The sequence below is a fragment of the Athene cunicularia genome (genome assembly GCF_003259725.1).
Source record: "Athene cunicularia isolate RWA chromosome Z unlocalized genomic scaffold, athCun1 chrZ_part3, whole genome shotgun sequence".
Lineage (NCBI taxonomy): Eukaryota > Metazoa > Chordata > Aves > Strigiformes > Strigidae > Athene > Athene cunicularia.
The window spans coordinates 7,277,826-7,292,508 of record NW_020799144.1 but is presented as its reverse complement, the minus strand read 5'-3'; the positions used below and the strand labels follow the sequence as shown (position 1 = coordinate 7,292,508).

Below are 14,683 nucleotides of genomic sequence, written 5' to 3'. Positions count from 1 at the left end.
TGTTTAAAGGCTTGCTCCTGAGACATGCCGACTGGCTCCATCTCTGAGCGACTTTAGGCTCTTCCCACCCTCCTGGGACTGCATTAGCCCATGACCCTCTGTGTTAATGAACCCCGGATGGTACGCACCGATCGATACACAGTGAGGCAGGCAGGGTCACCTTCTGCGTGCAAAGCACCGCGTACCCTCTGCAATCCCTTTCCCGGAGAGAAGCCCCCAAGGGGGCGGCTACAGCTGATGCCCCCCTGGCCGCTCCTCCGCCAAGGCCAAGCCGTAACTCTCCCCCGGCTCCGCCTGCCTGTGGCAAACCTGACCTCAGGTGGAGCGTGGGTATTTGGGTCTCCTAGACACCTGAGCATCCACGGGAAGCTGTGGGCCCAGCTTCAGCTTTGCAGAGGTAAGTCAAAAGCTTTTGTGTTACGGGCACAGGGGTTAGCCTTGAATTGGGAACGGGGCCAGGTGTAGTAGCTGCTGTTGGCATAATTCCAGCCGGTGTCCCCTGGGTGGTTAAATAAATGGTCTTTTCTTTCACATCACTGCCAGCAGGTGCTCCCGCCATTCACTAGAGGATAGGGCATGGACACTGCCCTGGGATTTCCCCGGGGGACAGTTCCCTTCTAGCCATGGGCCCGAAGAGGCTCTGTTCTGCTTTGCCTTACCAGAGCCGTGCGTGGAAGGTTTGTCTCCGCACAGCTCAGGAGAGCGGCACCTTTGGCAAAGACCACACGATATTTGCGTGACAGGATTTCCGAGGAAAGTCCTCGCGGAGCTGAGTCACTTTGCTAAAGGGCAGAGAGCGAAAATGGAGTTGCGGAAGGGTGCTCCGAGGGAAAGCAGCTGCATGAAACTGAGGTGCCTGCAGGATGTTTTTGCTGCGGCTTGCTTTTCTGCGTCAGAAGGCTTCTCAGTCCTCCCAGTCTGAGCAGGAGAGATGCTGCAGCCCTAAAATGAACCTCCTGTTTGTCTTGCCCGTGACAGTACGTGGGAATCTCCACCCCTTGTCAGCCCCATGGCGGACCGTGGGGCTTTGCAGAGCAAGGAGCCCGTTCTCAGAGCTCTCCCCTACCTGGCACTCTTTCTTATTTCTCCTTGATGCCCAAATGTGGTCTGCGGCTTCAGTCAGCATCGTTGCGGACCGTTGCTCTGACACAGAAAACGTGATGGTGCACAGGCTGGCTTCACATGTCACGTGGCTGTGACTTACACTGACTTGTGGGCATGGTGGTGGGTCACTTGATGCTACGTTAAAGACCGAGAGGCCCCAGTCAAGATCCCCTAAACACGTCTCCCTCCTTTCATCTTTTGTTCCTTCCCTAGGACCATTTTACTTCGAAGGCATCCTGGCCCGGGGAATATTTTCCCTAAGAGAAAGGATTTTTTATAAAGCAGAGTTCAGTCTTGCACAGCACAGGGGCCAAACCCGCAGCAGGCAAACACCACTGCAAGCAGGGCTGCGCCTGGCTGGTGGCACAGCACTGGCCACTAGTTCCCTTTCCAGTTTTACTGTCTGCCTCACTGAATTCATACCTTTCCTGTGATGAACAGGATAGTGTGACATTCAGCCACAGATCGGGAGAACAAAGCCTGCAGTCAGCAGAGGGAATCATGTGAGCACAATTTCCAGAGAGGACTAGTCTTTAAAGATGATTTAGATGATCATTTTCTGTAGATGTGGTCTTGGTTTATTCAACCTACTTCATTCCCTTCCTTCTTCAAGTAATCTCCTTCTCCAAGTTAATAATCTATTCTATTTGTTAAAGTAATTCTACTGTTTATGTTCAGTAAACTTAATTACTCTTCACAGGGTAATACAAGTGGTAAGGTTTTTTACCACTTTCTACCATGAATATCTATACCCTTTATTAAAAAATATTAATTACAGCAATGATTTTTACTTCCTTGTTTTAAAATTACTTTAAAACTTTTTTGACATGAAGTCTGTAAATCACCATTTCAAAAAATTCCTTGTTTGCAGGAAAAGAAGAGCACAGAAATGGTGTTATGTCAGGAAAGGGTTGTTTCAGTTAAAACTTGGCTTTAAGAGGTATCTTTGATTTTACTTCCCTGAACTTGAGAAGCGTTGCTACCTGGTTTTGAACTTTGTGGTTCAATTCCATTAAAATTTTAAAGCTTTTATCATTAGCACAAAATAGTGAAGGTAAGATGTAAATAGGGCTATGCTGGCACCAAGCAAAGGTTTTTTAATAAGATACAGATCATTCAGTTTGACAGGTTTTGTGCATATCCATATATATGGTGAGACAGAAATAGATTTGTGCGTTTATTTTAGGCATGTCTGTATAGAGGAAACTTACATTTCTTTCCTGTATTATATACCCAAAGGTAAGTAGCACCATGTTGTCCCAGAGTTACAGCTTCAGAGCTGTACAGAAGGTCAGTTGATAGGAAAGGCATTAAATATTTCTGTTATCACTACTGGTGAATGCCATAAAGGTGCCCACATTCCTTGTATTGCAGCAGTTTGCCTGTGAAGTCCTCAGACTGCAGCAGTAGACAGTGTTGGCCAAAACCAGGGTTTTAAACAAGAAGTAAACAACTCATTTCCAGGATTAAAGAAAGAAATGTAGCTGTTCTATTGTGAAATAACTAATAGTGAATTGCTTCCAATATACTAACTTGTTCTGAAGAGCATGATTACCTATAACATCAAGCGGGGTTTTGCTCCAGCATTGAGGCGTGTGCTGTTTTCCTGTGTTGTTGCCATGGTCAGCACTTCCTGGCATGTACTTCTCTCCTGTAGCCTGCCTTCATGTTCAGGAGACTCAGCAGTGGATTATTATTGCAGAAAATGGGCCTGTATAGGAAATGCCCAAGGGTTAATAACATAGCACTGCTATGACAAGGAAGTAAGTGAGAGTGGAACTATCTCAGGATATACTTGCATTTTTTTATATGTTCTTCTGTGTTTTCTTGTTGCTGCTACGGATATGTTAGTCTGTTCTGCTGGGGAAGAGTTAAAAAACCCACACAACCTTTAACAAAGGCCAGGTACTAGCAGCAGCTGAACAGACTGGAGGATCACAGCCCATGTGGTGCAAGTCTTGATCTCTCCATACTTTCCCCCGTTCCCTCCACCTGTTCTAGATGGTGTTAAGTCAGTATTTTTTCCATCTGGATTTTTAAATCTGGAAATTATGATGACTTCACAGCAGACTTTTTTTAAATGTTAAATTTCTGGAAAGGTGCTTCTTTTAATATAAGTTTGTAGTGGCCAAATACTGCATATCAAATAATTCCTTCAGAGTTTCCTTTCTGGTCACTGAAGCAAAAAGGAAATACATTTATCTTATTATTATTTATTTATTATTATTATTACTACTTCATATTGTTGCAAGTTATTCACTTATTAGAACAGGCAGATTTCTTTTGGTGTGCTTGATGTATGTAGTAATTAGTATTTCTTACCAACAACTGAAAATGGCAAAAGACTCCCAGACTTTAAAAGTGCTGTGTGTTTTTTCACATTTTACTCTCTTCTGCCCACTTACTAGGGCTGTCAGTTCTGGATGGCTGCATATTTTCATGGTTTGCATTTTTCCTGTCTGAAAATAAAAAATTTAATTGCTATGAACTCAGCATCTTTTTGTCCCCTGTTCCCCCTTGCACTGCTTCTTTGGGGAAAAGATACAAAACTGTTGCATGCGATGCACATTCTGGCTGGCATTAAAGAAGAAATTCTCAAGTTTTTCTCGAAAATTGGAAAGTTCTCAAGAGAAATTACTAGCACTGTCTTGTGGTGGTATTGGATGCCAATGGAAAGGAAGATAGGAGAAACAGACCAGATGAATCTACTCTGACAGATATATTTTCCTGTTAACTCTGTCCACAGGCAGTGTCTGCTGAAGTTAAGGGTGGGTTTACAGTTCTTGAGTTCTCAAGTAAAAATTCTGTTCACTTAGGTTTGCAAGGTGCAAAGGCCATAAAGGTTGGCTGATAAATATTAATTGTTCAATTGTTTTGTTTAGATAGAAATACTGTCTACACAATTTACAATATCTGCAGTTGCAGGAGTTTTGGAAAGGCCCTCCAAAGCAAATACTACTTCCTGTTCTTGCAGGCAGCCATTCAATACACTTCATTAATTCAGAAAATTATCTGACAGGACTTTCTGCCCTGTCTCTGCTAGACGGAAGCCACTGCAAGACATTAAGGTTTTGCTAGATACAATCTTACTCGCATTTCAATCCTAAACATTCGTTGCTCTTTTCTCCACTGGTTTTGAAGAGGACTTGGCAAAGGGAGGTATCAGAGCAATTAATTTGGCTAGATAAGCTTTCAGGAGGCTGTCTTGAAGATTATTTTTGCCAAGGGCAAGGTAGGGTTTTTCTTGCTAGGGATGCTTGTATGGCCTGTTGTCTTTGTTTTGGACATACTGTGCTTAAGGTGTTCCTTTCCCATGTTTCATTTGTTTAAAACAGAGGCCATGTAGACTTTCAAATTTCTTTTTCATAGGCTACAAAGACAAGGTTTTGGTTCTGTCATAAAAGATGATTTCTCCTTTATTTGTATCTTTCTTGTGATCATCCTCTGCACTGGTTTCACTTAGCTCTGATGATTGGAACATCAGACACTGAAATGATCACACCTGGGCCTTCTATACCTCTAGTAGTACTACTCTAGTGTTACAGAAATCTTTCATATGCTTTTTAGAGCAGCCTTCTCCTTTTCATTTCTCTTGTCATTATGGTAACTAACACTCATTCTGAAATGTACTAATATACTGAAATGTACTAATATACTACTTAGAATATATAGCAAAATATTTTTATTAGTAGTCCCAAGTGTATCACCTTGTACTTTATACTGGTGAATTTCATCCCATTTCTGCAAAACAACAGCTATAGAGGTGATTCAGTTAGTGGGTAATGTCTCCATACTGCTTTTGGTTTACAGTAGCATTATTTGAGCAGCAAAATTCATCTGTATACACATGGATTTTGCACCATGTTTGTTAAAAAATGGCAGACATACTACTTAATTTGGTTAGTCTTGGAGGAACTTCTCTGATAACCTTCCTACACACCAGTAATTCTGCTTCCAATGTGCTGTATTTTGCTAACTGCATGTTTATCAGTTATTCTGATAAACATTTTACAGTTTTTCTACCAAGCCTCATTTTCTCCTGCTGAATTAAGGACTGTCTGTGTTTCAACATGTATGTACAGCTACCCATATTCCAGCTGCTTGAAAAATCCATGCATCTCAGCAAGATTTTGCCTGATGTGAGAACACTGTCAGATCTGCATGTTTTCATTTGTTTGTCTCTATGACATTGATTATTCTTACTAATGGTGCTCTGAAGCCTTGGTTTTCTGTATATAAGCAGCTGCATTTTTTACTCTTTAGTCAGATACCACACCAGCAGCCTGACAGACCAGTTTTCAAACAGCCTAGCTATACCTGTAAATATCTGTGCTAGTTCTTTCAGACCTCTGGGGTAGATAGTATCTGTGCTTCACACTCTGCCCCCTCAGTTGTGCACAGTGAAGCTCTTTTCATTTTTGCTTGCACGCTGATAGTGGTAATTTCTATTATGGTAGCACCATCCCCTGTCAGTGTGCAGCTTTCATCATTGCCATTGAAATTAGAGGCAGAAATATTTGTTCAGTTTTGGCCTTGATGCAAATTCCCACTAAAACAAATTAGAGCTATGTACCCATACTGAAATCCAATTTAAGGGACTGGATATTGCCAGCTGCCTGTGAGCAGTAACTAAGGAAGTCACCTTCTTGAAAGCGCTTTTGGCAATAATATATTCTCCTTTATTCATACCATTTTATTTCTCATAGTGGGCTGTGTGTCCAGAGATTCGTCTTTTTCTTCTTGACCATGTTAGTTAGTCTAATAAATAATATTGCTTCTTCCAACAAATCCTTCCTGTCTCATTTCTTTGCAGTCTACTGTAATTTTTGGGCGTCTCTTTTTCCCAGCTAGCAGACATACTTCAATACAGGCATTTGAGCTGGGGCTGCCATGCGTTCATACTTGTATTTGCTCTGTGCTTTTCCTGATCAGTCTATTTATGTTGCCTGCAGACTTTAGCCATCAGGGGCTTGAGGCTCAGTTAACAGAGGAAGATTTTTGGGAAGAAATTACTAGGAACTGTCATGCCTGAAACATTTGTAAAGCCTCTTTGAAGCACCGTTTTTGTTTACTTTTTAGATCCCCCTTTTCCAGATGTAGAATTTGTTGCAGTAAAAGGTTCTGCACCCTTGCTCAGACTCCGGAAAGCAGAAGATCGAAATGGACCGATCAGGTTTGTCTCTGTGTACTCTTCACCCTTTCAAAAAACATTCTGCAGGTTTATGTTACTTACGTACTGGAACATTTTGTGGGAGTTAAATTATTTTTGTTAGCAATGGGAGAAAACTTAAGCTGTAACTCCAAGTTTCTACTCCCTTAGTGGAGTAATATTTGGCTTCAGACTTTTCCCTGCTTTCTGGCACAAAATCCCGTTTTTGACAATTCCGAGTTTTCACTGTTGGGTTGTTGATTTGTTTGGGGTTTGGTTGGCTTTTTTTTCCCCCTTTATCCACAGTGAAATCACATTAGATTTGCACAAGGACAGCTCTACCCATCTAATTTTTTTTCCAGCTAACTCACACATCCAGTACATTTTTTTTACTAGGAGCCAGAGGAAATGGTGAACAATGTCTGTATTTATGCGTGTTCTTAAGTAGTGTTTTCATATATATCTAGAGAAAAAGGATTTACACCTTACTAAGTGCTGTTTGTGATAGGAAAAAAGGTAATGGTAACATCATTGCACTAAAGCAGAAAATACTTGAACTCTAATAATGTTTCAGGAAGTGACTAGTGTAACAGCCCCACATATTAGTCTTCCTATGGTTGGATACCATAGACTAAATATTGTTTTGAGAGGCCTGAAGACAGATTTGAATAATTTTTTACAAATGGTATCTGTTCTCTCCTTTAAACAGAAAAAGTCTTTTTTGGGAAATTATGAATCATATTTGGATACTAATGATTTATTGCTTCATGGGTGAACTTATGTGTTAGATGAAAAGAGCAAGAGATAGCCTGCAATAACTCAATTTGATGCTCTTCTGAGCATGAATAAACATGTAAAGGTAATGTGTGTGTGATGAGGAGAACCACATCTAAGCTATGCATGCAGGGCTTGTCGTTCAAAATGCAGTGGAAAACACAGAGAAATATTCTAGTATAAGAAGCATTTGTATTGGACATTGATAATAAAAAGCTGTTAAGAGGCTACAAATAGAAAATGCTGAATTAATGAATGTCTGATGCTTAGTTCATTGAACTGAGGGCTAATGTTTACTTTTTTGTTTCTCTCTAGTCTTTATCAAGTGATTGTGCTTCCTCTGGGTTTGCAAAGCACTTTTATTTGTGACTCCTTCACTGCTGCAACTTTCTTTAGTAACACCACTGACATTAAAGGATATGTGGCAGCTGAATTTCAGGCAAAGGATGTTGCTGATAACATGTCAATTACTCTTGGAGACAGACATTACTACGGGAAGTTTTATAATGCTCCATTAAAGCTGGGAGAAGAGTATTGTGTTTTTTTGAGAATAATAAGTGAGTGGAATAAGGTAATGAATATTTTAAAACCTTTTCTTTACACCTGTTGAATGAAATGTTGTGGAAAAAGAGGAAAAAGTTAGCTTTGTGTTAATTTTTTTATGAAGTTGCAAGGATCTGTGAGTTGACAGAATTAGATTAAATAGCTCTCATAATTTCTTACAGATATTTATGTCACTGTAATGTTGGAGCAACTCTGGATGCCTGAAGACAACCAACGCAAAAAATTAAAAATGAAGGGCCATCGATGCCCTCAGTGATTGAGGGTGTCTTTATTGGGCAAGAATTTAGTGGAAGAGATTAGTATGCAAATCTGAAAATTACTCCTTAGTCATGAATAATTCACTCATTTAAAATTTTTATTGAATTTTTTGTAGCAAAATATTCCGGTTCTCCATATGACAATGAAGAATATGTTTTATCATGTGTGTTACCTTCCACAGAGCAATGAATGTCAGCTCCAACTGCCTTGGGAAAGCCTTGTGGAAAAAAATGTGTATGACTAATGCTACTTTTTTTTTTCTCATTTTAAAGTAAATATGTATTTGAATTAGAAACAAAAAGTTTCAAAAACGTACATTTCAGCTGTTTCATGCTCTACTCTCTGTCCAGTGTCCAGCCTCCCATAATGTCATTATGCCACTAGTTTTACAGTTATCTATCTCAGAAGTCAACAGCTTGTAATTTTTTTTTATAAGTCTTAGCAGTAGGAAGTTTTTCTTGTATGGGCCAGGTGATAGACATCACGTGCATACAGTTCCTGAATGTCAAAAAATAAAAACAGAACAAAGCAACGCTTACTAAAGAAAACACCTAAACAGTGCCTCACCCTGACACCCCAAAAAAATAAAATAGAGTTTTAGGACTTTGTGCATACAGCATGAAGCAAGGGGGCCTGCAGAAACTGATCTGTGAGTCACTTGTACATAATTGTCTATAATTTTGGAAGCCTACACACAAATCTCAGTAAGTTAAAGCAGTTTCTATTAAAGAGTGTACCTCTGTCCAAAGTGAAATTTAACAAGTACTCATAATAGCTGTTACTGGTGTCTACTAATCTATGCAGCTTAACTTTTGTGTGGTATCAACTTTAACAATAGTCTAAGAAGTTTTTATAGCACAGATAAAGTGATTTCTGATCCTGATACAAGTCTGTTGTTTGTCATAAATTTTTAACAAATTGTATGAGGGAATAAGTGGGAAAATGACATTTGAAGGCATTCAGTTCACAAATAATGTTAAATTTAGCCCAAAATACCTTGGGATTTGAACAATGAACTGTATTTTTTAGAAAAATTTACTCTGTGGAGCATGTTTGTTGATGAGTCAAATCTATACAAGTTTAGCACTCCTAAATACATCCTTGAACTCATCTTATGTATCCTTGGGTTTATGCACTGGTTTCCCTAGCTTTTTCCCTTCAATATTTTCTGATAATGGGGAACATTTCCTATTGTTACTTGTGTTTGGGCTTTTCTTGCACAGAACAGTGCAGATTGCTTATGTCTTTCTGCCAGCTGTTTGTTAAACTGCTTCTAAATTACATTATTCTTTGACTTTCATATAGATTATTTCCTGATGTTTCATCTCTGGCATTGCCAGATGAATTTTCTAGGCCACTGATTTAATGAAATATTATTACCATTGTTTGTAGAAGTCACTCTTTGCTTCCTTCCATTTAGAGTGCATCAGCTACTTAATATACACTTTCTTGTATGGCTTTTGTTACTTGATGAAATACAAGAAGTTACATACGACACGAATAAATCAGTATTAGGATTGCAAATACCAAACAGCTTTGGTTCCCAGCTCTGCTTATTTGAAGTGGAACTTACACCTTACACCAGAAGTACTGATTTATCTTCAATTCTCATGCCCTTGTATTTTGCACAGTTGCTGGTATTAAGTAGTTAAAGAAATTCACAATTATAAATTGAGGGTTGTTGGTTTTTGAGAATTTCTGAAAATCTGTCTATTTAAGTAACTGAATTTGGATTCAAAAATTAATATTTTAAATTCTGTCTTTAAAAAAAACCCCTGCTTTTTCATTTGCTCTCAATTATTAATAGATGTGAAATCAGCATTTCTGTAGTGTATTTTACTTGTGAACATATTTCCATCTGAATACAGACACAGAAATACATGTCATAGACTCCTAACGGATGTTCTTATTATTGTACTTTTAAGTTCTGGCATCCTCCAGAGTTCCTTCTGACTCCAGACCCCTTCATCCTGAGAATGGTACAATTTGTATCATACGTCCTGCAAAATCATGGCTTCGATGTGACTTTTTATTGCCATACACCTGCCATATTTTCTTCGTGATGAGGGTGGGAAAATCAGTACAGATAAAATTGTGTGGACATAGTTAAGTAAGCTGTTCCGTTTTGTTGAGTCTACATTCATCTATCCCTCACTCAGGTTTGAAGGTTCTGAGAACGGTGTCTGCTGTGTGGTTTTTACTTTCTGTTTATTTTTCAAGGTGAAGGATTTAAGATGCGTATTTCATTTGTGCAGAACATTCACATGTGTTAAAAGGCTGGTCAGATCGTCTGTGCAGATCATTAGGGATGTACAAGGAAAACAGTTAGGAAGTTGGAGATAATGGAAATTATCATTTTTCATATATAAAGAATTTAACAATTGGAATATAGAGATGATGGACACCAAGGGAAGATCTGGGAACAAACAAGAAATTACTGTCATTACCATAAAAACCTTACTGAAGTGGAACAAATTGCCCAGCCTTGGAAGTGTCCTTCTCCATCAGGGATACTGCTAATTAAATAACTCAAACCCATCTGGCACCTATTTTAATCTCCAGTGATTACTTTATGGATTCCATGCTGTGCAGATTCAAGGCTCATAGTGAAGGGGAAGAACTAAAAAAGGTTTTTGATGTTTAAACTTATTTGAGATTAATTTCTTTAGCACAGCTTTTGCTCAGTATCAGCATCAGCTGGGTTTTTTTTTGATCAGTTTCTGCCTGTAACACAAGTAAGAGCAGAACTGTGAAAGGTGAAGATGACACACAGTCTTTTCAGGAAAAAAGGTATGACCTGTTTGGAAAATTGGAATCAGAATGACCCCTACTGTGAGAAAAGTCTGTTAAAATTAGCCTAATAAAAAATCATCTGAGAAAAGTGTAAAGCATGGCAAAATGTTTTCTCTAGAACTCTAAAATATGCAGCTGTGGAAGGGATTTCTATCTCCCGTTTAGCTACCTGTGAATATTCAAGTTGAAATATGAACTTTGAGATCCAGGAATGTTCAAGTATTTGGAGGAGTATTTTCACTGATAACTTTCTGGACATGTATCAGAGGAGTGGATTTATAATTTGATTTAGATAAAATGCAGATGAGTGAATATTACTACTGATATTCCTGGGAGCTCATTAACTTCTCTGATAGGCAGAAGATGACCAATTTCCTGCAATTTGGAGTATGTTATGTAGGTAGCCATTTCAAGATGAGGGCACTCACACCTGTGCATCCAGAATCTGGCATTTGGTTGAGTTTTTAAATCCACCCCCTCTCTTTTTTTCTCCCTCTCCTAAGAGGATTTTCTTTACCAGTGTTTTGCCTTTTTAAAGAACCAGAAAACTCCTTATAAAAAATTAGTTGAAGAAACACTGAGATGCCACAATTTGGCATTCAGACACACTAGAGTAAGGTTAAGCAGATTAAATGTGCCTTTGCTCTTTTGTGCTAATGCTTCAAAATGTACTCTTGAATGTCATATAAACATAGTTATCCAGAGCAACATAATACACATTTTGCCAACAGATGAAAAATATATTTGTATGTATTCTGTTAAAGTCTGTGAAAGTCATTTAGCAGGAGAGTATGTATAGAAACACTACAAAAATAGACTTCACAATAATTATACAATAGACAATAGATCTTAAAGTAGAACTTCTTGTATATGAGCATGAAGTGCTGGGGGGAAGAAGCTCTACAGGGATGAAAGCTTATTGTAAAAAAAACAAACTTGCAGAAGCAGGGCCCTGGTAAACATTTACTCTACTACTGTTAACATTAACTACTATAAGTATGTTATAAAAATTGTTTAAAATCACCAAGCAAGTTGTCATAACTGAAGAAAACCTACAGCTAGTATTTGAAAAACATGCCTGTAAGTACCATATTTTAACATATACATCCTACATGGAGATAGAATTAATACAGCATATTCAGTCTTAGCATTTCATAAATTTTGAATTCTTATCCAATCGGCTTCAAAGATCCTTCCATGTTACCTGTATGCCTAGGTTATAGAAAGGAATAACGATGATCTAAAAGACTACAGCCAGCCTTTCATCAAAGCTCTATCTCTAATCTTATATTTATAATCTTTTCAGGCAAGCTAGAGGCTGCTATGAGAGGACTAACAAACTCCATTCCCAGTAGTAGTAAAATACAGTATGTTGTGGAAGGCTGCTCTTGAGGAAGGTGTTAGTCATAAAAAATTTCTCCATGAGAAACTGATTTTTATGTTTTCATTTTCAGGTGAGAACACAGTCCTGTGCTGTTTGGGCACAAATTAAAGGTAAGTAAATTCTTCCTTCAGTGAGAAACCAGAAGTTGACATGGCAGCATAAACTAAAAATTGCTATGGCTGTTTCTTTGTTTGCCATTTATGGTTGGTTGACTTTGAGGATTGGAAATGTTAGAGGCATAAAATTTGCCTTGCACTTCTGTATTCCATTCTAATGGATTCAGTAATCCATTCTACAGGGGATTCTCTGGTTTCCCCTGGTTTTCAATATTACTCTTTCTTTGCATCACATCCAAATATTTACAGGAATTTTTATGCATAAAGTATATGAAGCACAGAAGACGTGAAATTTTAGAAGCCTCTTCTAAGATATACTGCCTTAAAGATTTAAAAAATACAACCAAACTTTTTCTAGCTTTTAGAAGCCACATTATTTATTTTGGTATGTTCAGGTGGTCCTTGGAGAATGAATTCCTTTTATGAACAGGAAAATAAAAGACAGCATGCAAAAATGAAAAGTATGGCTAATTTTTGTACTTTTAAGTATAGTTTCTTAAAAATACAGTGGCATAACTTTAAAATCCAGTTAGTTTCTCAGCATGGTTTTATCTTTGTATTACATTTGGACTATAAAATGTTTCCAGTAAATGAGTTTACCTCCGAGGAGTTTGGAATCCACTAGAGATTAAGTTTCCTTCCTTTCCATGGTGGTAAAAAATACTCTTTTCACCCATTTCATCATGTTTCAGCAAAATACAAACATTTGCCTCTCCTCACAAAGAAAGTAGCACCACTGGATTCCCCTACAAGCTCTAAATTCTGCTCTTGAGTTGAAAGACTTACAAATTTGAGTTAGGAAATGCAGTGACACTGAAGACTGAGACAGTAGTTTGGAATGATAATAAATCATGTGGTACATAGAGTTCTTGAAGTACATCTTCACCACTGTTCACAAAATCCATGTCTGACTTGCTATTATTGATCTTCTGGTGACAACTGTGTGTTTATTTCTAGGTTGCCTTTTGCTGTGTATTCATGTGACCTAGTTCATTTACCGCCACACTTAAAATATAATTTAGCTAGTTTGTGGGAGACTCAGCTAAGACCAAGGATTTCCTGGGTTTGAGGTCTCTATGGTAAGAGCTGTAAGATAACTCTGGAAAGACAGAAGACTGTCCTCTTCTGAATTTGTCAATTATCAGCTGATAGAGCATCATCAGGTAGAACAGGTCAGGCCTTTGACTTCCTATTGTAAATCCATTTGCCTTTATATTGAATGGACTTCTAGCCAAATGGCGTACTTAGCCTAAGGTACTTCTGCAGCTGGAGAGGCTGAGAGTATTTTTGTCTTACTGAGTCCTTTGAGGAGTATTTCTTAATTCAACATGTGTGGAAAGCAAATCTGTAAATTAAATCTAAACCAAATGGGCCTGTTAGAGATGCTGTCTAGACAAACCTACACATTGTATGATAAATCATTGTTGTAAAAAGTTATAGAAAGTTGTTTAAAGCACACTTCCTTCTGTCACAAATAAGTAGAATGAATTCTGAGGGGTTTTCAGCAAATATATTCTACAAGTAGGGAGGAGAATTCTCTCATTTTTATGGAGGTCTGATACCTGCTTTAGAAATGCATAGTTTGCATACGGAAATTGGTATTACAGAGATATAAGGACAGATATAACTTTTACCAAAACTGAACATGCTTGTAGGTTGAACAGATTTTCCTTGTAGGGTCCCTATCTGAAATTCTTTATTTTGCCAGACTCACAGTAAGTTTACAGGTGAGAGGTGCTGCACAGATACAAGCCTTGCTTCACTGAGTAGTGTTAGGCAAAGCTAGTAGACTAGTTATGTTTTCCTTATGGGTCTGTATGATTTTCTGTTCTTCTGATCAGTTGTTGGGGCTGTTTGGGGAGAATGCACAGCCAGTTGTTTTTTTTTTCCCGTACAATAAGATGAGCCAAGAAAGAGTTCAATTTAAGTAACAGAAATTGCTTTTCTGATGTTCAGGCACTTGGAATCTCATCATGGACATATTTCATTGAATAAGTGCCATTTTTGCAAGAATTTAAAGTTTTGCTGAAACACTAACTACTCATGCTTGCAAGATTTAATAGCAAATTGATTTGTGGAATGTTGAAGGAATAAAAGCATCCTAGATGTCTGTGGGAATTACAGTAACAAGTAGGTAATCTTTGATTAATGCTGAAAATGGGATCTCACAGCATCTCATCGCATTCCATGGACTTGTGCACCTTCAGGTTCCTTAGATGGTGTCAAATCTGAGCTTCTCTTACAGTGGGTGGTTCTTCATTCTCCCAGTCCCTGCCTTTAATTTCTGTGACCTGGTCCGTGTGGCTGGAGCACTTGCCAGTGAAAACTGAGGCAAAAAACGTGGCTGGAAGGGATTGAATTTCTATTTTCTCAGATTACCTTCACCAGTAGTTCTTAGTAATTCTGGCTTTGACAACAGTCCTCTGTAAGCCTTCTATTCTGTCCCTGAGTGGTTTCTGGTATTATGGGCTTGTGTAAGGTTGTCATTGCAATGTTTATTTCTGTTCTGTTACTTGGGGAAAAAAAAAAGGGGGGGGGGGG

The 14,683-nt window shown here is 38.4% G+C and overlaps 1 protein-coding gene across 1 annotated transcript in view; it reads left to right on the top strand.

Annotated features, from left to right (window-relative positions):
- Nucleotides 1–14,683, top strand: part of SUSD1 (sushi domain containing 1) — a 56,839-nt gene that overhangs the window by 35,911 nt on the left and 6,245 nt on the right. Inside the window, exons 13-15 of the mRNA XM_026866496.1 lie at nt 6,184–6,277; nt 7,343–7,598; nt 12,097–12,136. Coding sequence (XP_026722297.1) covers nt 6,184–6,277; nt 7,343–7,598; nt 12,097–12,136 — 390 coding nt within the window. The remainder of the gene's footprint in view (nt 1–6,183; nt 6,278–7,342; nt 7,599–12,096; nt 12,137–14,683) is intronic.